This window comes from Eubalaena glacialis, chromosome 3, assembly GCF_028564815.1.
Source record: "Eubalaena glacialis isolate mEubGla1 chromosome 3, mEubGla1.1.hap2.+ XY, whole genome shotgun sequence".
Taxonomy (NCBI): Eukaryota; Metazoa; Chordata; class Mammalia; order Artiodactyla; family Balaenidae; genus Eubalaena; species Eubalaena glacialis.
In genome coordinates, this window is record NC_083718.1 from 41,799,377 (window position 1) to 41,823,538 (window position 24,162).

The 24,162-nt window shown below is 36.2% G+C and overlaps 1 protein-coding gene across 3 annotated transcripts in view; it reads left to right on the forward strand.

Annotated features, from left to right (window-relative positions):
• Nucleotides 1-8,685: 8,685 nt before the first annotated feature.
• SYT14 (synaptotagmin 14) overlaps nucleotides 8,686-24,162 on the forward strand; it is a 149,438-nt gene continuing 133,961 nt past the window's right edge. For 2 of the 3 annotated variants that reach the window (XM_061185546.1, XM_061185548.1), the window contains exons 1-2: nucleotides 8,686-8,812; nucleotides 15,307-15,522. In XM_061185546.1, the coding sequence (XP_061041529.1) occupies nucleotides 8,701-8,812; nucleotides 15,307-15,522 (328 nt within the window). In that variant the 5' untranslated portion in view covers nucleotides 8,686-8,700. Of the gene's footprint in view, nucleotides 8,813-11,005; nucleotides 11,934-15,306; nucleotides 15,523-24,162 lie in introns of those variants that run through there. The other variant, XM_061185545.1, reaches the window with a different exon arrangement.

Genomic DNA, 24,162 nt, shown 5'->3' on the forward strand with positions numbered 1-24,162 from the left:
CTATCATCTGCCAGTTCGGTTTGTGTTTAGTCAGTGATGTCTTTGACATGCAATTGGATGAGCAAAGGGGAAAACTCCCAACTCTTTTAGAACCTGACCTTCATCAGAGCATTATCCTCATGTTTCCCTCTGTTTACTAGGCATCCACACTGAAATAGTCTGCTGACATTGCTAATGTAACATGTCAAAACCTAAACTTGGTACCTGCTTCTCTCCTACTGCTCTCTTAGTTCCCATGCCCTAAACCACATGCCTTTCCTCTCGTATTTTTTCATTTTGGTAAATGCTGTTACTAATTCACCCATTCACTCAAGCCAGAAACTTCAGAATTATTTTCAACTTCTCTTTATCCTCATCTTCTACATTAATTGACTGGGTTATTATCAATTTTCCCTGAACAAAGTCACCCCTCTTCTCTGCCACCACTGCTACTGCTTAGTCCTCATATGTTGCCGCCATTCGCTCCCTGCTATTTTCCAGGTTTTCTATTGTTTAAAGCAGTATCGTTCTACAAGTACAAAATATGTAGGATGGTATTCAAGGTTCTTTGACAGTTTGGACCTTGCTTTCATTTCCAGTCATAGCCGTTCTGGTATATTCTTGGTCTTTCCTGAACACACATTCATTCGTGCATTTACAAATATTTGTATAATGTCAGCTGGTGGTGCTAGGTGCTTGGAGGATACAGAGGTAAATAAGACAGCCAAGAATGTTGCCCATTAGTGCTGATAGAATGCCATGCACACTGTTTCTTGTTTTTGATCATGGTCTTTCATCTGCCCTTTACACTTTAATAGAGTTTCTAGTAATCTTTCATACCCTACCCAAGTGTCGTCTCCTTTCTGAAGTGTTACAGACTTTGCCAGGTAGTATTCCTTCTTGTGTTTCAGTAGTACTTTATATTCTATACTTCTATTATAGTGCTTGCTGTATTATACTTGTTTATAGTTGACCTTTCTCCCTAGGTTAAATTTAAAAGTGGGAAGGGAGGAGAGAAATGAAGGAGGAATACAGAAATAAGGATTAAGGCAAGGCATAGGAAGAGACAAGAAGGGAAGGAGAGAAGGAAAACAGGAGAAGCAGTATGAGCAGTAAAGACACAGACTCTGAGCGCGGCCTGTGCTTTTCACGCGTCACCTCAGGGAGCGCTCGCCTCGTCAAGAAGCTCAGGGTAAAGGCACAGCTGAGAGCTAGGAGTGAGAGCTACTTGACACTAGGAGTGAGAGCTACTTGACACTAGGAGGGAGACCCCAAAGAGGCCGCAGCCACAGGAGGCTGGAGTCCTGGCTGCTGTCGGCCTTCCCCGAGGGATTCGACTGGGCCCCTCAGGCTGCGCACCAGCTGAGCGCCGCCCGCCTCATGGACCCCGTCCTGCTTCATGTCACTGACCCAGTCGCCCTGTTGCCAGAATGAGCTGAGGTCTGAAAATTGCTCAGCCGGACCAGGCATAACATGGGCCTCTTCTCTTGTGGTTTCACTTGCCAATGACCACTATCTTGATAATTCCATGTAGCCGACAGGGTCTTGGTCCTCCCACCTGGTGTCAGGCCTAAGCCTCTGAGGTGGGAGAGCCAAGTTCAGGACATTGGACCACCAGAGACCTCCCAGCCTCACATAATATCAATTGGTGAGAGCTCTCCCAGAGATCTCTGTCTCAATGCTAAGACCCAGCTACACCCAACGGCCAGCAAACTCCAGTGCTGGACACCCCATGCCAAACAACTAGCAAGACAGGAACACAACCCCACCCATTAGCAGAGAGGCTGCCTAAGATCATAATAAGTTCACAGGTATCCCAAAACACACCACCGAATGCGGCCCTGCACACCCCAAAGACAAGATCCAGCCTGACCCACCAGAACACAGGCCACCAGGAAGCCTACATAAGCCACTGAACCAAACTCACGCACTGAGGGCAGACACCAAAAACAACGGGAACTACGAAACTGCAGCATGCGCAAAGGAGACCCCAAACACAGTAAGTTAAACAAAATGAGAAGGCAGAGAAATATGCAGCAGATGAAGGAGCAAGGTAAAACCCCACCAGACCAAACAAAGAGGAAATAAGCAGTCTACCTGAAAAAGAATTCAGAGTAATGATAGTAAAGAGATCCAAAATCTTGGAAATAGAATGGAGAAAATATGAGAAACGTTTAACAAGGACCTAGAAGAACTAAAGAGCAAACAACCAATGATGAACAGCACAACAAATGAAGTTTAAAATTCTCTAGAAGGAATCAATAGCAGAATAACTGAGGCAGAAGAAGGGATAAGTGACCTGGAAGATAAAATAGTGGAAATAACTACCGCAGAGCAGAATAAAGAAAAAAGAATGAAAAGAATTGAGGACAGTCTTAGAGACCTCTGGGACAACATTAAATGCACCAACATTTGAATTATAGCAGTGCCAGAAGAAGAAGAGAAAAAGAAAGGGTCTGAGAAAATATTTGAAGAGATTATAGTTGAAAACTACCCTAACATGGGAAAGGAAATAGTCAATCAAAACCAGGAAGCACAGAGAGTCCCATACAGGATAAATCCAAGGAGAAAAACGCCAAGACACATATTAATCAATCTATCAAAAATTATATACAAAGAAAAAATATTAAAAGCAGCAAGGGAAAAACAACAAATAACATACAAGGGAATCCCCAGAAGGTTAACAGCTGATCTTTCAGCAGAAACTGCAAGCCAGAAGAGAGTGGCAGGACATGTTTAAAGTGATGAAAGGGAAAAACCCAACCAAGATTACTCTACCCAGCAAGGATTTCATTCAGATTTGACGGAGAAATTAAAACCTTTACAGACAAGCAAAAGCTAAGAGAGTTCAGCACCACCAAACCAGCATTACAACAAATGCTAAAGAAATTTCTGTAGGCAGGAAACACAAGAGAAGGAAAAGACCTACAATAACAAACCCAAAACAATTAAGAAAATGGTAATAGGAACATACATATCAATAATTACCTTAAATGTAAATGGATTAAATGCTCCAACCAAAAGATATAGACTGACTGAATGGATACAAAAACAAGACCCATATATATGCTGTCTACAAGAGACCCACTTCAGACCTAGGGACACATACAGACTGAAAGTGAAGGGATGGAAAAAGATATTCCATGCAAATGGCAATCAAAAGAAAGCTGGGGTAGCAATTCTCATATCAGACAAAATAGGCTTTAAAATAGACTATTACAAGTACAAAGAAGGACACTACATAATGATCAAGGGATCAATCCAAGAAGAAGATATAACAATTGTAAATATTTATGCACCCAACATAGGAGCACCTCAATTAGGCAAATGCTAACAGCCATAAAAGGGGAAATCGACAGTAACACAATCATAGTAGGGGACTTTAACACCCCACTTTCACCAATGGCCAGATTATCCAGAATGAAAATAAATAAGGAAACACAAGCTTTAAATGACACATTAGACAAGATGGACTTAATTGATATTTATAGGACATTCCATCCAAAAACAACAATACACTTGCTTCTCAACTGCTCATGGAACATTCTCCAGGATAGATCACATCTTGGGTGACAAATCAAGCCTTGGTAAATTTAAGAAAATTGAAATCGTATCAAGCATCTTTTCTGACCACAACACTATGAGACTAGATATCAATTACAGGAAAAAATCTGTAAAAAATACCAACACATGGAGGCTAAACAATATGCTGCTAAATAACCAAGAGATAACTGAAGAAATCAAAGAGAAAATCAAAAAATACCTACAAACAAATGACAATGAAAACACAATCACCCAAAACCTGTGGGATGCAGCAAAAGCAGTTCTAAGAGGGAAGTTTATAGCAATACACTCCTACATCAAGAAACAAGAAAAATCTCAAATAAACAACCTAACCTTACACCTAAAGTAGTTAGAGAAAGAAGAATAAAAGCACCCCAAAGTTAGCAGAAGGAAAGAAATCATAAAGATCAGATCAGAAAAAAATGAAAAGAAATGATAGCAAAGATCAATAAAACTAAAAGCTGGTTCTTTGAGAAGATAAACAAAATTGATAAACCATTAGCCAGACTCATCAAGAAAAAAAGGGAGAAGACTCAAATCAACAGAATTAGAAATGAAAAAGGAGAAGTAACAACTGACACTGCAGAAATACAAAGGATCATGAGAGATTACTTCAAGTAACTGTATGCCAATAAAATGGACAACCTGGAAGAAATGGACAAATTCTTAGAAAAGCACAACCTTCCGAGACTGAACCAAGAAGAAGTAGAAAATATAAACAGACCAATCACAAACACTAAAATTGAATCTGTGATTAAAAATCTTCCAACAAATAAAAGCCCAGGGCCAGATGGCTTCACAGGTGAATTCTACCAAACATTTAGAGAAGAGCTAACATCTATCCTTCTCACACTCTTCCAAATAGCTACCTAACTCATTCTTCGAGGCCACCATCACTCTGATAACAAAACCAGACAAAGATGTCACAAAAAAAGAAAACTACAGGCCAATATCATTGATGAACATAGATGCAAAAATCTTCAACAAAATACTAGCAAACAGATTCCAACAGTACATTAAAAGGATCATACACAATGATCAAGTGGGGTTTATCCCGGAATGTAAGGATTCTTCAATATACACAAATCAATCAATGTGATACAACATATTAACAAACTGAAGGATAAAAACCATATGATCATCTCAATAGATGCAGAAAAGGCTTTCGACAAAATTTAACACCCATTTATGATAAAAAGTCTCCAGAAAGTAGGCAGGGAGGGAACCTACTTCAACATAATAAAGGCCACATATGACAAACCCACAGCAAATATCATTCTCAATGGTGAATAACTGAAAGCATTTCCTCTAAGATCAGGAACAAGGCAAGGATGTCCACTCTTGCCACTCTTACTCAGCAGTTTTGGAAGTTTTAGCCCCAGCAATCAGACAAGAAAAAGAAATAAAAGGAATCCAAATTGGAAAAGAACAAGCAGAGCTGTCACTGTTTGCAGATAGCATGCTACTATACAGAGAATCCTAAAGATGCTACCAAAAAACTACTAGAGCCAATCAATGAATTTGGTAAAGTAGCAGGATACAAAATTAATGCACAGAAATCTCTTTCATTCCTATACACTAATGATGAAAAATCTGAAAGAGAAATTAAGGAAACACTCCCATTTACCTCTGCAACAGAAAGAATAAAATACCTAGGAGTAAACCTACCTAAGGAGACAAAAGACCTGTCTGCTGAAAACTATAAGACACTGATGAAAGAAATTAAAGACGATACAAACAGGTGGAGAGATATACCATGTTCTTGGCTTGGAAGAATCAATATTGTGAAAATGACTATACTACCCAAAGCAATCTACAGATTCAATGCAATCCCTATCAAACTACCAATGGCATTTTTCACAGAACTAGAACAAAAAGTTCACAATTTGTATGGAAACACAAAAGACCCCGAATAGCCAAAGCAATCTTGAGAAAGAAAAATGGAGCTGGAGGAATCAGGCTCCCTGACTTAGACTATACTACAAAGCTACAGTAATCAAGACTGTATGGTACTGGCACAAAAACAGAAATATAGATCAATAGAACAGGATAGAAAGCCCAGAGATAAACCCACGCACATATGGTCACCTTATCTCTGATAAAGGAGGCAAGAATATACAATGGAGATAAGACAGCCTCTTCAATAAGTGGTGCTGGGAAAACTGGACAGCTACATGTAAAAGAATGAAATTAGAACACTCCCTAACACCATACACAAAAATAAACTCAAAGTGGATTAAAGATCTAAATGTAAGTTCAGACACTATAAAACTCTTAGAGGAAAACATAGGCAGAACACTCTGTGACATAAATCATAGCAAAATCCTTTTTGACCCACCTCCTAGAGAAATGGAAATAAAAACAAAAATAAACAAATGGGACCTAATGAAACTTCAAAGCTTTTGCACAGCAAAGGAAACCATAAACAAGACGAAAAGACAACCCTAAGAATGGGAGAAAATATTTGCCAACGAAGCAACTGACAAAGGATTAATCTCCAGAGTATACAAGCAGCTCATGCAGCTCAATATCAAAAAAACAATCCAATCCAAAAATGGGCAGAAGACCTAGAAAGACATTTCTCCAGAGAAGATATACAGATTGCCAACAAACACATGAAAGGATGCTCAACATCACTAATCATTAGAGAAATGCAAATCAAAACTACAATGAAGTATCACCTCACACTGGTCAGAATGGCCAGCATCAAAAAATGTACAAATAATAAATGCTGGAGAGGGTGTGGAGAAAAGGGAACCCTCTTGCACTGTTGATGGGAATGTAAATTGATACAGCCACTATGGAGAACAGTATGGAGGTTCCTTAAAAAACTAAAAATAGAACTACCATATGACCCAGCAATCCCACTACTGGGCATATAACCCTGAGAAAACCATAATTCAAAAAGAGATGTGTACCACAATGTTCATTGCAGCACTATTTACAATAGCTAGGACATGGAAGCAACCTACGTGTCCATTGACAGATGAATGGATAAAGAAAATGTGGCACATATATACAATGGAATATTACTCAGCCATAAAAGGAAACGAAATTGAGTTATTTGTAGTGAGGTGGATGGACCTAGAGTCTGTCATGAAGAGTGAAGTAAATTAGAACGAGAAAAACAAATACCGTAGGCTAACACATATATATGGAATCAGAAAAAAAATGGTTCTGAAGAACCTAGTGGCAGAACAGGAATAAAGATGCAGGTGTAGAGAATGGACTTGGACGCGGGGAGGGGAAGGGTAAGCTGGGAAGAAGTGAGAGAGTAGCACTGACATATATATGCTACCAAATGTAGAATAGATAGCTAGTGGGAAGCAGCGGCATAGCACAGGGAGATCAGGTCGGTGCTTTGTGACCACCTAGAGGGGTGGGATAGGGAGGGTGGGAGGGAGATGCAAGAGGAAGGGGATATGGGGATATATGTATACATATAGCTGATTCACTTTGTTATATAGCAGAAACTAATGGAACATTGTAAAGCAATTATACAGGGCTAATGTCTGGGCATAACTTCTTGGTTTTGGTAGCAGGATCTGTTCCTCAACACCAGCCTGATATTCAGGTAGCACTTCTACCATTCCTGCCACCTTCTCCCTCACCCTCATCGCCCCTCCCTTACAATATCATTCTCTGCTCCATCCTCTGTGACAATATTATTGAGCCAGCTTTGAATAGGCTGTAATGTCATATCAGTTCTACACCTGGATGCCTGGCTTTCACAAATAACGAAAAGCTAAGAGATTAAAGCACTCATCATTGACTGGTGGGTGACTTCATTTTTAACAAATGAGTTAGATGCTAATTGTCATGGCTCTTCTGATTGAAAGAAAAATCTTGAAGGAGCTGACATTTTAGATGCTGCTTGAGCAGTGGAGGAAGAAAGAGTAGGGGATATTTGAGGCTTAAGATTCATTCTCAACTAATACTTGAGTATTATATGGAAGGCACTGGTGATAGAAAAATTTAGTTCCTGTTTAACTCCAAATGACTGGTGTAGAGAGATAATGCAAAAGTTGAAAGAAAAGAGATTGCTGAGGATTGGAAAATTTGGAGAAGGTTTTGTCTGTTCTCTACCAAATCTCCCTGGATGATTTCATGTATTCTCTTGAGATCAGATTCTCTTGAGAACCTGGTAGTTCATCATAACAAAGTTTCATGGAGTTTCTGGAATATATCATGATCTCCTGTCTCTATATGCACATCTGTTTCTTCTGCCTGGAATAGTGTTAACTTGGCTAATTCTTAATAATTCTTAAAATGTAATCACAGCAGCCATTACTTTCAGAAAAGCTTACTTGATCCTTCAACACTGGGTTAAGTATTTCTATAGTTCTCATAGTCCTTGTTCTTCCCCAATCATAACCTTTATTGCACCATGTTGTAACTTCCTTCACTAGACTGTTCAAGGAAGACAGGAAATGCGTATGTGATAATGCCTGGTATATGGCTGCTGCTCCAAAAATATTTGTTGGTTGAATGAATGAGTGAGATTTGGTAGAGAGGACACTTGGTCACTCCAGGCAAGGGGAAGAGGGCAGACAAAAACAAGGCATGTGGTAATGCATATATAGCTGATTCTGAGGCAGTGAGTGGAATCATTTGATTGGAGTGTAATATTGAAAAGAGAGGCTGCAGCTTTCAATGTCAAGAAGTCCAGAGTTTGTTTAATAAAAAAAGGCCATTGAAGCTTTTAGAGATAAGAAGAATAATATACGTTTTCATAAATTCGATTAAGTGATAGACCTGTGCTTGGGAAATAAGTTTTTTCTAATTCTTGTTTTAAAATTTTTGTAATACTTTTCAATGGACTAAACATATGATAACTGCCTCTTTTATAGACTCGTCTTTTAAGATTGTTCCCACATAATTTATAGGGAAAGTTTTAGAAGATTTTAATACTTTTGTATAAATTGAACAACTCATTAAACTGTGCAATTTGTTTTTCTTATAAACTGAACTGTTGTGAACTATGAAAATTTTTAAATATAATTCAAATAATGCAGTAATCTAACACATGTATAGGGGTTTCCTTCTTGTTTGTAACTTGAAGAAGAAGAAATGCTTACAGCTGTGACTTTTTTTCCCCCTCTAGTATCTCCAGAGGCAGTTGGATTTTTGTCAGCTGTTGGGGTGTTTATTATCTTGATGCTGCTCCTTTTTCTCTATATTAATAAGAAGTTCTGTTTTGAAAATGTTGGCGGGTTTCCAGATCTTGGTTCAGGATACAGTACAAAGAAGAATTCACAAGATAAAATTTGTAAGTATCATATCACTGCTTTCCCTTGTTTGGTCTTTCTGTCTGTACTATTTATTACTTTCTTTAAAAAATATATATACATATATAATAAAAAGCTTGATTTTGACATGTAGTAAACTAACCTTGAGCCACTATTCTGAGAGTAAAAGATGTATTAAGTAAATTATGTTCAGTTATCTTTTTATTGCCCATGAATTGCTATCATAGTGCATAAAGATGAATTGTATACCATCATTTAATGACATTTTTATTTTTCAAATATAAGGTATGCTTTTGAGCCTATTATATGAACAGATATGCTTTAAGAAGAAGGACGTATCTTATTACATCTTATGCTTTAATCCATTGTCCAAATAGTTCTCTAGAGAGCTTTTTTCCCGTGTCCCTAGAAGGCTTTTGAAAGTATTCACCCTTTATCTTTACGTGCTGTTGAGTTCTCAGTGATGGATAATTTTATTGTTTGGAGAAGGTAGTTTTCCCTTGTAACTTAGTGTATAAAGTCTGATTATGAAAATTAGTGTTCTTCTCCCTCCCTTGGCACCACAGGCATATTATATGACTTAGTGTTACTAGATAGCAGGAAAGATGAGGGCTGTGAAACTGTTCTTTCTCTTATGGAAAAATTTTATATTTTAAAATCATTACAAGAGTTCTTTATTTGCTATTTCCAAAGACTGGCTTATGTAAATGATAGCAGGAGCAAGTTGAAAATTGTAAAAGTAAGACATTAATTGAGAAGAATTTTAAGTAACAATAGAAGAGAAACCTTGCTTTTCTTGTCCATGTATAAATGTTGAAGAGATGCTTTTCTCTTATTTCTGATAACTTAAAAAGTGATAGCCTCATTGTTTATGAAAATCTTATTATTGAATTACATCGTGCAGCTTTTGCATTAGGAAACTATAGTACTTTATGTGGTTTTGGATTGATCAAGTTTAATGTTTCTCATACGTCACTTCAGTCCTGTTTTTTCATCATTTGTGTAGAATGAACTGGTTAAAGATACCTCTTTTAGCAGCCTCCAGTAATTCTGTGTTTTAGCATTTCTAGTTTTTCTTTGGTCTTATCCCTTTACACTCTTAAAAATTATTGAGGACCCCAAAGAGCTTTTGTTTATGTGACTTATAGCTATTGGTATGTACCAGATTAGAAGTTAAAGGCTAAGAAAATTTAAAAATATTTTTTATCGATTTATTTTTAAAAACCCAACAATAAGCCTATTACATGTTAATATAAATATTAATTTTAAAAACTATATATTTTCTAAAACCAAAAAAAAAAAAGTTTGGTGAGAAGAGTGACATTGTTTTACATTGCAAATCTCTTTAATGACTGGCACAGAAGAAGGAAGCAACTGGATTTTCACATCTGCTTCTGCATTCAGTCTGTCCTATGGCCTCTGGAAAATCCAAGTGCTCATTGTGAGTGAATGAAAGTGAAAAGTTACATTTCCTCTTACTGTTACTGTAAAAATAGTTTTGACCTTGAGGCTCCATTGGAAAGGTCTCGGGGACCTTATTAATTTTTCTGAGGCTGTTTCTTATTCACTTATTAAATAAGAATAATAATATTTACCTCCTAGAGTTATCGTAAGATCAAGTAAGATAAAATTTGTAAATCACAATGCCTTACATGTAATAGCAACTCTGCAAATGTTCACCCTCTGCTCTTCCCTATTCTAACCTCTATGCAAAATTGTTTAGATATGTAAACAAATATATATTTAGGGGAATATATAGGGGAAACCCTTAATATATTTTTTATTTTGAAATGATATTGGTACTTTGTTAATAAGATAGGGTAGTTCCCATACATAGACTATTAGTAAATAAACTAAAAAGTACATAATAAAAATCCTTTTTATACTTCTTCTTGCAGGTATAGAATAAAAACTCAATAGTATTTGAGGGGAAAATATTGTCTTGCTGCTGTTATGATAGCTGTGGAGTGGGAAAAAAGTCATTACATTTAAACCAAGTGGTTTGATTTTTTTTTTGAAGCGTCTTTACTTCAACATATTTCTTCCATTGCATAAGCATTTACAGGAAAATTAAAAGATACAATGTGAAATACTGATATTGAGCTAATGAATAACACCATTAAAGTAAATGTTAAACTCAGACTTGAAAGTGGTTGATTTTTTGAGAAGAGAAAATTCCATTATTGCACCTTTTAGGAACAATTAATTAGAAAATGGCATTTTTCAAAAATTTTCAGCAGAATCTGCCTTCAGTGTCCTCTCTGGTGGACACAATCAGTAATGCTGTGGAAGATTTGACCAATGCTGTGGGGGAAGTCAGCTATGCTTTCACTGACTCGGTTGCTGAACAGGTAACAAGTATGATAAGTGGCTTTCGCCCAGAAGAGGAAAGCCCTGCAGCAACAGAAGCTGTAGATACTTCTAAACAAGAAAATACCACGTTACCAGAAGTCTCCAAAAACACTAATTGTCAGAAAACACAATTCAATTTAGAGCACCAAGCAAATCGAATAAATAGCTATAATACTTCAGTTTCACAAAAGCAAGATCAAGGAATGAATGAAGAAGGAGTATTTAAACATATTAATAATAGGCAACAGACACTATCAAAATATCAAGAAACCGATACTGCTGGTGATTCTTCTTTGAAAGGCCAGATGAGTGATGGTGGGATATCAGTTAGCAAGCAGAGTGCAAGGGCTGGATCTTCTTGTCAAGAACTTGAAAGTGCTGACAGATGTAGAAAATATGGATTAGGAATTTCCAATAATGGTAAGCATGACCTAAAGGAGGTAAGATTTCAAGAAATGCAAGAAAATTATTTAAAGAAGGCTGAAAAACATATTAAAAGTAAAGGATCCAAAGGGAATAAGTGTTCAGGAAATGAATGTTCTCCAAAAGGTATTTTGGAATGCAATAGACATATGATACAGAAATCCATTAAGAAAGAAGACATGCATCCAGTAGCATCAACTAATTCTAGAGGTAAGTGTTATGGAAAAATCAAAGAACAAATAAGTCCAACAAAATACTACAAAGTGAAAGGAGACATAAAAACAAAGAAAAACGAAGCCATTTCTGCCAAAAAAGAAACAACAAAGAGTAAAGATGAAAAATATTCTGAGATAATACCAGAAAAAGGTGAGGTCTCCTAATGTGAGTTTGAGTGATAAAATTTTCTCTTGATTTTTTACATTAGGAAAACATCATCCAAATTTCTAAATTTTTCTATACATGTCTGTATATCTAATTTAAGACTTTCTTGAATCCTCTTACTGGGAGACATTTTTAAAGTCATGCAGTTTTTTCTCACAGTCATTTCAAAAGCATTCATGTTATTTGTATACCTCTAATTTAGTTACTGCCCCTGGTCCCTGCATTATTTGGCCAATTTTAAGGGCCTTAATTTTACTTAATGCCCATTTATTTTACAACCAGAAATTCTGTGGTTTTCTTAAGTAATGTGCATACTTTAATTGGAATTTATTTGGTATGCTATAGTTGGATTTAAAAATTTTATATTTTTGTAACCAACCCTTAAGCCCTTTATACCGTGTTGCTCTTCACATCTTTCCTAGTAAGAATGTACCAGATGTTTTATGTTTTTCCTTGAGAGCAATAGATTTTTATCTTATTGAATAACATGCTTCAGGATATGTATCTATTCATTTAGCCATACATTGAGTTTTATATGACTTATATGTTTCCAATGTATATACATGAACAATCTATTATTATTCATGAGTTCTCTATGTAGAATTAAGATTCCAACTAAGCAGTTATAGTTTTCATCCACAATATTTGTGACAATTTTTAAAACAATTAGCTGACAGTTACTTGGTTTTGGTTGCAGAATTGTTTCATATCGCTAGTTATTACCCCTGGTTATCCCTTAGTCATTTTCATTAATTGCTGATCTGATCACAAGGCCAGAAGTACACTGGCTTTTATTTATAAAAGATACATACAGAATTTTTGTGTATATTTACATTCTCATAAAATAACCAAAATACTGAGTAGCAGTAGAAATGAAGAAGACTGTTTCAGTTCTGCTACATGACTTTGTGCATAATAGGGTCTGCTAGTTATCAATTATATGAATGTTTTTTAAATGATATAATAGAGGCTGATCCAGGATGGATGAGCCAGTTAAAAAGGAATGCCAATTTTTGGAAATACCTCCATTTTGAAGTCTATTCTTGGAGCAGTTTTTTGAATGTCAGATTCAGTGTTTTTTTGGTAGCCTTGGTTTAGTTTTGGTAGCCTTATTACTTGAAGTAGCAAAAATTAAAAGAGAAATAAAATTAAGTAGAATAGTTTACATATTATTTTATTCATAAAATAACAGTAGAATGGATGCTAGTAATAAATACTGCAGGTAGCAATACAGAATTTTAAATTTTGTTTTGATTTGTTTTCATTAAGAAACATGCTGCTACCTAAAAGAAATCAAATATTTCTGAAGTATTCTAGATTATAGTCGGTACTAAACTGAAAACATGTTATGTTCTAAAATCGTTTTGAAAATCATTTGACCCATATGGATTGTCCCTTCATTAGCTGAACTATAATGTTGCTAGTACCTGTGTCCTAGGTTCTGACAGAGCTTATAAGGTATAATAAGAGGAGGAAGAGTTTCCTTCTCTGTTCCTGAATGCAGGGCTACTTTAGGTAACATTTTGTAGTAGGTGAATTTCTAGTTACCCTCCTCAGAGCTCTCCTGCTGCCTTAAGACCACCACCATGGTATCGCACAAGTGCTAAACCCTGGGAGTCAGAATGCCTAGGTTCTAGACTAGGTCTGCCATCTCAGCACTGTCCAATAGAACTTTCTGCAATGATGGAAAAGTTCTACATAGCTCTATTGCTCCAAACAGTAACCACTGTCTGCACGTAGCTATTGAGCACTTGAAACGTGGTTAGCAGCACTGGAGAACTAGATTTTAAATTTTATTAATTCTACTTAGTTTAAATAGCTGCATGTGGTTGGTGACTACATTGGACAGTGCAGAATATAACATCAGTCATAGTTTTACCCTTTGATGGTTTTATTTTGCTGAATTAAAAAGCGGGACTTAGACTAGTGACGTCCAAGCTCCCTTACTGCTAACTCTGAACATTCAATTTCTATCCCATATTTTAAAGTTACTCGTTCTGTGTCTCCCCACCTGAATTTCAAACCTTGATTCCTCTAGTGCAGGTGATCTTAGCTGAGTATAATGAGAGAAATATCTAGACTGAACTAATAAATTCTGACTGCTATGGTCTCTTTATCCTTCTAGAGTTGTTTTATAATTCTGAGAAGGTTGCATCGTGGTCTAAATGAATCTCAACATGATGCAGTTTCAAAATTTTTACCTTAAAAAATGGTAATAACTAGTGCTTTTTAAAATAATATAAAATTAATTAATTTACCTTCTGAAAAATTTATTTGAAATTTGGGTATATTTAAGTAAAATTTTCATAGTAAGTCTACCTTTCACAGATAATGTGTTAAGCTTGGTGTATATGCTTCCAGACGTTTTTGTATGTACATGTAAACTTATACTGCATGTATGTGTGTATATGTTGCATGTAGGCATACGTATGTTAATCTCTTTTCTTCTCTTTTCTCTTAACATGAGAAAAGTTTCTCTTTTCCCTTAACATGATGTGGTAGTTATTCTTTCCCTGTGTGTACTTGTAAGTTCACCTCCTCATTTTTAAGGACTGTGTAGTATATCATTTCATAGATGTATCATAATTTACTTAACCAAGGCTCAGCGATGGACATTTAGCTTATATTTTATTTTTGTTTTCCTTTGCTGTTAAACACAGTACAGTAAATTGTCTCAAATACATATCATTGCTCACTTGTTAATTATTTTCTTAGGCTGAATTCTTAGAAATGGAATTGGTAAATTCCTAGAAATGGGTCAAAGACTATGCAGATTAGAAAGTTTGATATGTATAGCCAGATTGCTCTCTAGAAAAGTTGTACCACTTATAATTCCATCAATAGTGTATGTCTGTCCATTTCTTTGTTCTGCTTCTAACACTGAGCGTCATCAGTACGAAAATTTTGACTAAGATGATAACCAAAAACGTCTCTTGTAGCATGAATTATTTGAATCAGGTCCATATGTATTGGCAATACTTATAACTTCCTTTGTGTGCTACTGATGCTTTAAAAAGAATTGTGTAAGATGGAGAGCCCTATTACTCTGTTTACCTGTACCGTGGTTGGAAAATCCCTATGACTAATTTTACTTATATAATTCAAATATACAAGTCAGTTTTTTCTATTAAAACATAAAAATCTAAAGCTTGGGCTTCTTAAATGAAAAAATATTTTTCTAAAGCTGAAAATTCAGATTGTGTGATGTGTATATATATGTTTTTATATATATATATATTTGTGTGTGTATGAATATATGTGATACATATATAAGCATGTAGCATGTATGTAACTATAGCAAATTCGCTACATTTTATTGCATTATATTTTGATCTGCTCTCCTTGTCATTCCAAATAGATAATTCCTACATTGACAAAGATGAGCATGGTTCATCCTCTGAAAGTGAAGATGAAGCCCTGGGTAAATATCATGAGGCCTTATCCAGAACACACAATTCCAGACTACCATTGGCAGATTCTAGACAAAAGAGCTATACTTGGGAAACAAGACAGAAATATAGCCCTCTCTCTGCAGAGTATGATGGATACAGTAGTGAAGCATCAATAGATGAAGGTAAGATAGGTTAAGTATTTTTTTTTTTACACTATAGTATTTGATTATTTGTTTCTAAAACTCTAGATGTCTGTGGTTGCACAATAAATAAGAGATGGCATATATAGTAGGGTCACATTTCTGGGTATATAATTTATTCAAATTCAAATCTTTGGGCTCAAGCCAAAAACCAAAACTAAAACCAAAACACCCAAAAGCAAAACACCAAATAATTTAAATACAGTGGTAATTCTAGCTCTCTTTTCATAATGAACATATGCCTAGCAATCATGAGATGGGAAGTGTGAATCTGCTGTTGTCTCAGATGGAATCAGTTCCTAAATACCTGTTACAGGAACTGATATGGTCTAAGAATCTCACAGTGTTGAATATGATTCTAGTGTGTAAATGAATGCTTTTTCATTCAGTATGGGCCCTAACATGAGCCAGATACTTCATGTGGCATGAAGCAGAAGGAGTGGTGATCTCTTCCATGTAGGAGGAAAAACTGAGATAGATTTATTGAGAGCTGGTACTGTATTGTACGAGACTTTAAGGGAAATTTAAGGAATTTTCAAGGATTTTTTTGTCCCCTGTTGATTTTTGCCTCATGTGCTGACATTGACATTAGAACTCAACCTATGTAGAAGATACAGGTCCACTCTCAAGTGTTTTTATATCTTTCTAAAAGAGAAATAAAAAAGGTTTTACCATTACCTAAAGCATTTTTATTTCCACATCTAAGTAAGTTGTTTGTGCTTGATACAATGTGTGACTACTCCTAGTAATTATTATATTTATGCCCAGATAGGAAGAAAAGAGCAATATATTTTGAGTAGCATTTTTATTATTATATCAAACACAAACTAACCTTAATATTGTAGCTGTGGTTTGTGTTTTGGGGCCTATTACTTTTGATGACTTACTCTGGCACATACAGTTGTCAAAGGAGTTAAATTTTTGTATTTGGCTTCATGCTAACTAAAGATTGATATACCTCCCTTTTATTTCTGCTAGTACATAGGTACAGTAAGAAATTAATCAAATATGGAAGGCTCATTATGAGATGCTAGGAAAGAAATAAAAAATATTAGACATGGACTCTACCCTCAAAAATACCTTTCTTAGTACTAGAGAAAATAAGACATGTGCTTACAAAGATAACTAAATAATGCAAAAGCAGTAAAGCCAGTCCCCACCTTATGTAAACCCTGGCTCATGAATAGTAGAGCAGAAAGAGAATGGGTCTTGAAGCCTGATCCTTGTTCACATTCTGGCCCTGTGACTTACCATATTAGCTGCGAAACCTTGGGCAGTGTACTTAATGGGCAGTGTACTTAATGGGCAGTGTGCTTGATAGTTTCTAGGTTTGTTTCATTGTCTCTAAGTGTGAATAATACCTTGCTGATAGGGTTGTCATGGACATTAAATGGTATGTGTAGTGTTTTTAGCATAGTGTCTGGTGTGTGATAGGTAAGTGATCAGTAAATGGTAGTCGTAGTTATGGGTGGTGAAGCAGAGATGGTGGTGATAGTGAGTAGCTGCGAGCAAGCCCTGAGTGTGTAGTCTGTGACCCTAGACACTTCCCTTTCTGCAGCTTCAGTTTAGGGTTTTATTTTTCCCTGCTCACTCCTTCTTCTGCCTCTCTGCTGGCTTGACTGCTTCTTCCTTGTTAGTCCTATTATTCTCGCGTGGCTCAACAATCTGTGGGAAAAGGGGTGAAGAGAGAAGCATAATCTCAGTGGCTCTTCTGTTCCTGCCCTCACCTCTGGAATCACCCTCTCATTTCATTTCACCTATATATTTAGGACCCACTTGTACTTTTCTACCATTTCTACCCTAAATCATTTGATAAAGCACCCAGGGTAGATTGATTTTAGGCATTCTGAAATTATTTATTTCATAAACATTTGTTGAAAGTTTTTTATGTGCCATACTAGATCCTGTGGATGTAAAGATGAATAAAAACAAGCTTGTTTTAAAGAGCCCACAGACTGGAGGAGGATGACCAGTAAGTACATGTGTAATGTAGTGTGTTAAGAGGTCTGCTAGTTACATGAACAACGTAATGTAGAAATACAGAGGAGGAGGACTGAGGCTTCGCTTGGGAGGTGGCGAAAGGGGAAGTCTGATGTATGATGCAGTCTTCACAGTATAGGTGAACTAGACTTGAGGGAGAACTGTTCAACCACCATGTAATAGTGATTGCAGGAAAGCAGAAGACAGTGTGTGTCAGTATCTTTAACCTAGGATCTGTGCTGAATGCCATGCTCAGGAGTTTGGATGTTGTCTTACAGGGAATGTAGAACTCTGGAAGGTTTTTAAGCTGGATAGTGTGACACTTTTAGGTCAGTGTGTTTAAGAAAGATTATTTAACTACTGTAATAGAAGATGAATTGGAGGTAGGAACTACTGGAGGCAAAAGGACTGGTTAGATAAACAGTGATGAGATCCTCATTAGCAATGTTAATTGAGAGACAAAGAATTTGTAGATTGAGGGATGGTCTCAGTATATCCTGGTGAGTGACTGAACATATGCAGTGAGTAAGGAATTAAGATTGTTTAATTAGTTTAGAAAGCATAAGAGAAGTAAGTTTGTGGGAGGGAGATAATTTAGTTTCAGTCATGCTGAATTTGAGGTGTCTGTGGAATATCCAGGTAGAGATGGATATCCTTGTTGTTGTTAAAATACTGTCTTTGGGATTTAGGATGGGGAGATGATCAAGTGATAATGTAAGATAAAGTAGACTAGGAAGATAGTTTTTTGTATCATAGATTATTGCTAATTGAAAAATCAAAGATTGCTGTGAGTGCAAAATACACTCACAGCAATCAGTGGGGTCGGGGAAGAATAGGAAAACTTGATTAGAGAGGGAGATTTCAGAGCTCCAGATTTTAGAGAAAAGCAATTTCAAGTGATAGTAAGTTCTGAACATGCCCACAGGCAAAGATGCAGAAGTACGTATAAAATGCTAAAAGGGTTTAAGGAAGGGAGTGAATTACCATCCATTGGGGAAGATGTGAGAGAACTTCCATGAAAATGGCATTTGGGTTCAGCTTTGAAGAATGGGTATAAAGTTGAAAAGAATAAGCAGAAGTATTTTAGATAGAGGGAAGTTCATAAACGCCAGAGTACGCAGTGGTAAAATGTAGGTACTATTTCAGGACAAGAGAAAAGTCCTCTTGGCTCTAACATAGGTGTATGTATGTATATGTGTGTGTGTGTGTATGTGTGTATATAAGTATATATATGTATACGTATCAGTATATCAGTATATATACTGTATATCAGTATATACACACATATATATATACACACACACACATATATATATGTAAAATAAAAAGAAAAGAGATGAGGTCTAAAGCCTGGAGTGCCTCACTGAGTAGAAGTTTGGATTTAATTTGTTAACTAGTGAAAACTCACCAAAAGTTTTTCACCAAGGAACCATGAACAGGGATGTGCTTTAGAAAGAGTAATGTAGCAACAGGAAGGCTATAGGAAAAGACACCAATTAAGGAGGTCTTTGGAGTCATCTATGTGGGAAATGGTAAAAATCTGATTTAAAGTAGTGGCAAGAGGAATATAGGAGGATAGGAGAGACATTACAGAGGTGCAATTTACTGGATTTAGGAACTAAATGTATTTGGAACATTAGAAAGAAGGAAGGAAGTGTCAAAGATGACACTAGTTTCCAGCAAGTATGACTAGGGAAATGATGAGGTCATTAATATAAATAAGAAATCCAGAGAGGGATGTTTTTTTCTTGGATGGTGGGTTGGGGTGGAAGATAAAAGTGGTTTTGTGTATATGGTAAGGCAGAATACTTAGGCAACTGGAAATGGCTGTGGATCTTGAAATCATGAATGGAGTTTGGGAGAAGGTTTTTTCAGATGGTATATACTTAGAGAATAGGAACCAAGGGAAGGGATTAAATTGTTGAGGGAGAATGTATGGAGAGAAAAGATAAGAGAGTCATTTCCTTTCATTAACAGAGAATTAAGGATGTCACTTAAACAGAGAAGAGAAAGTAACAACCATAAAGTGGGGAATCAGGAGAATGTTGCATTTCGTCAGACATGGAAGGAGAGTTTTGAATGCTACACCACAGAGAGACTGGGGAGGATGAGAATTCAGACAAGCCCCTTTGTCCAGTAGAAGATGATCAGTTACTTTCAGTGTACATTTTAGTAGTGTAGAATCATACATGAGATTGAAGGTGGTTAGGAGAGAATAAGTGGAAGAGAGTGTACATTTACTGCCTGCACTTTCATGCCACTTGTTCTCTATCAACTTTCAGAGTCAAGAAAGAGAGGTAGTTGAAGGGGTTCACCTTCTCCCTCCAACCCAACAATAGTAACCCTCCTCTGGTATATATTTGGGAAGGATGGGGATTTGTTTCTAATACACATTTGAGTCTCTGCCAGGTGGTTGTGCCTCTGCATAGTTGACTCAGGAGAAGTACTGCTCACTTCATGTCCGGTCACCTAAGAGGGCTACTGAGTATAGTTCTCTTATAGGATTTGGTTCATTCTCCTGAGGTACAAGGAAAGGGATCGGTAGAGTAGGTTATGCTTCTCTTTACTGCTCTGACCCTTTATTCTGCATGCTGTTCTGCAGGTTTATGAAGGTCACACTTGACTAATGTGGGTTGAGGTGACTAAAGGGAATTACAAGGTAGAAGGAAAAATATTTTTAGATGTACATATCTTTTACATGACATATTGTTACCTCATTAGGGCTGGTAAAGAACCATTACCCCATTTCTCAAACTCTGAATAATTCCAGTAGAGAAGCTTTGGGACAGCCAATATTGGAAATATCTACAAGAGTAGAGAGGGTCAGGGAGGGCCTGGATAGGGATTAGGAGGACCAGTGCAAGAGAACTTTCTGATCAAGTAGGGAGAACTACCATTCACTGAGCTCCTGCTATGTACCTGACTCTGTTAGTTTCTGTACATGTTGTTATACTTAGGCTTCACTGCAACACATTGTGGTAGATAAGATTATTTCCATTTTACAGAAGTGAGAGGAGATTTTAGATCAAATTAGTAATTTTTAACCTAAGGTCATGCAGTAAGTTTATAAAGGCTGTACTTGTCAAGTCCACTGCAAAAATGAATGATGCTTTAGCTTCTGTTTAGTCATCACTGCTGCTTTAGTGTCCTCCCTAAGTCTCTTTCATTCATAATTAACCCCTTCAGTTGGGTCCTTTAGAACAGTTTATATATTATGAATCTGAAATACAGATACTGTAGAAAAAGTAAGAAAATATTATGGCCTCTATTTGTTGATCATATTTTCTCCTCTAGGTGGCCATGTTAATCTTCCATTTTTTGGAATACAAAAGGGGATAATATCTGTAAGAAATTTTTCTAGGAAAAATAAACATTAAAATAATTTATCAAATTTCTTTGTTCACAAGTTTAATTTATTTTACTTTGTTGTTCTTAAAATTAAGCAGATTTTCTGATAATCCTCTTATTTCAAAAAGGCCTAAGAGTTAAATAGTAGGTTGTGATATCTTGTTTAAGTTGGTAAGATAGAACAACCTTTGAAATTCCATTCATGCTATTTAGTACTTTCCATTTTTATATTAGATAGGAGAAGCCTATTAGATTTTATATAAAGAACAAACGTAGTGTAAAATTATTAGAATGTCTCTGTTATTTATAGCTTTTCATTCTCAGTTCACCATAGAGATTACCAAGCTATATTTGCATATGGTGGCATAGCTATATTATTAAAAATCATATGATGTTATTTTTTTTGGTGAGTTAATTTTAAATGCTATTAAAAATAATTTCCAGCATCACTTATGTCTTAGGGTACATGTAACCCATATATATATATACACACACACACACTTGCCACTCTCTTTCTATGGCTGCTTCACAAGCTCCATGCTATTGATTTTGATGTTTTCTTAAAATTAGGGTCATTAAAACACATTTCTTTATTCCTTTTATTTAAATGTTACTTTTAAAATGATTTAATACTTAAGAGTAATAAATTCTTTGTTTATATTTTCTTTAAGTGTATTTTAACTGCTTTATATTGTTCTACTGATTTTCACAATTTCTGTGTGAAGAGGGTAAGTGTAAAAAAAATTGTGTCTGTGTTTTCCAGATGTCTTTGATACAAAAATTTTTAGTCTTAAAATAGTAAAAGTTATTTATATTACATGGTTTATTTAGATTTTTGATAAGCGTTTTCTTTGACTTCAGGTTTTTGTTTGTGAACATTTCTCCTCTGAAGAATTCTTTATTGTATATGTGTGTGTGTATGTGTGTCTGCACTCTAAGTGTGACCAATTTGGGGAGAAATTGATCTTGAAGACTTTTCCTGCATCTTTGTGTTTTGGAGATCTTTTATGTGATGAGATCAATTGTTACTAGTAGTGTAGAATTCTTTTATAGTGCTACTTTTGCAGGCCACCTGTGACCTGTAAAATGAGATGTCTTTGTGCAATTTAGGTAAAGGCATAGCCTGCTGGGTGGATGAATTAGAAAGCAGTACCAACTTTGAGCAGACAGTTCATCATGAGAATATAGTTCAGTTAGCAGATAGCACCTATGTAAGAAGAAAAAGGCATTCCTTCCTCCAGGTGTAAGCTTTGGCGGACCCAACGCACACTGTACTTAAGCACCCCTCTCAGCCAGGTACTTATTGCAGTGCGCAGCCTACACAGCCATACACAGTGGTCCTAAAAACCTATTTTTATACACTTCCAGTCTTAAAATAAGCTGGTGGGATTGCTGTGTTTTCCATGGTAAATCTATATATATCTTTCATAATTTTTTTTTGTCTGAGATACTTGTCTAGTAGTGGAATGATAGAAATTAAATCATAGACATTAAAGATATCCTTAACTGACTGATTACAAAACTGACACCTAGAGACGTGCAACTTTACTAAGATCATACAGTTCATTAGCAGCAAAACTGAGGCCCTAAGTGTTTGTAACCAGAGAACAGGTCAGTGCTTTTAAAAAGAACTATTCAGTAACCAAGCTAGTAAATAAGAGAGATACACTATAAATCAAACATGGCCTGTGTCCATTGCTAGGGGTTGAGGCATGTCTGGGAAGTGGAGGAATAATGCTAATGGCAATCTGACAGTTAATGGGACCTGACACTTTACAGGTTTCTGTTAGCAAAGCCTATAGGAACTCAGTCTCAGATACATTTAGGGAGCATTACATAGAGTCACAAATGGACTGACAATAATCTTATTACCTGAGGGCAATAATGGGTGATTTAAACTGACTAGAACATCTGTATTTGCCGTAAGTTTAAGCTTACCAACAAGGTACATCTCCTAGGAAACTGTCCCTAATGAGGGAGGCAAGTGTGTTTGTACTTTGTGAGGTAATCTCTTTAAGGAAGTGGAAAACTCAAAGCTATTTCTGAAGACTAGGCCCAACATGGCTGTCAACTTTGGAGCCCAGGGAAGAAACCCTCACTGTTTTAGAGTATAGTGGAAATCTGGAGGATAGCATGGTGGGAAGGCCCTATGGTAAAGGAGCCCTCCAGCCAGAGGGATGTTTATTAATGTGGCTACAGTAAAATATATGTTTATTGTGTTTCCAGCTCTGCTGAAGTCTTTGGAATTTAATTTTATCTTCACAGAAATATTTTGATTTTATTACCTACTTATCTGTTTAATTAATTAATTTTGAAAAAGCAGCAGCTTAGAGAGGTACATTAACATGCCCAAGTTTACCCAGCTGTAAGAGCTGGAATACAAATCCAGGATCAATTGATTCAGACACAGTTGCTTGACCACCATAACATACTGTATCAGGTACTCTCCTACCTAGTACAAGAATAAAGACACTTTTTTTCTTCCAAGATTGCTATCTCATTGTTCTAAGAGAATTTCATGAAGACTTTGGACACCTAGGAAAATCAAGAACCATACAACTGGGAAATATCTGGGGTTTTGGTCTCAAACTCAGATATGAGGCATATTATGCCTGCTGTATTTAGCAGAAAACTTGAGCAGCCCTTAAGGAAATACTGGTGACTTATTACTTTACCTGCTAGGCTTATTCCAAAAAAGCCAGAGCTGGTTTTTTGAGATACTATAAAACTTCATGATGGACTATTGTGGGAAATGACTTAGATAAGGGGAAGGATTTTGGGAGTTGGTTCCTATGGGAAGTATTCCAATTATCTTGGGTACAGAAATCTAGAACTAGTCTCCTGTCACCTGCAGATGTGATTGTATTAAGCATACCACAGCAAAGAGCATAAGGGTCTATGCAGGTGGCACACTACCTGTGCCTGCAGTGTTACACCTTAGTTTTATTATTATTTTTTAATGTTTGGCAGAAATCTTGACTGTAGACCTTTGCTTTAGAGTATGTGATAGGAGATTTAGGAAGCTCCATCTAATATTGTCAGTCTTTGTAACAGTCTCAACAGTAATAAAGGTAACCCTATCACTATGATACTTAGATATAGTTCTAGGAACTGTGAGAAGACAACTGTTGTTAATATGGGCATCTCTGGTAAGAACAATAAACTAATCAACCAATAAAATGCTACACCTTCCCTTGTGATGGATGGGTAGGAACTTAAACAGTAAATACTAAGAAGTTAATGTCCTTCACTCATGTTCATACCACCCAGAATCAACCACCATTAGTACTTTAG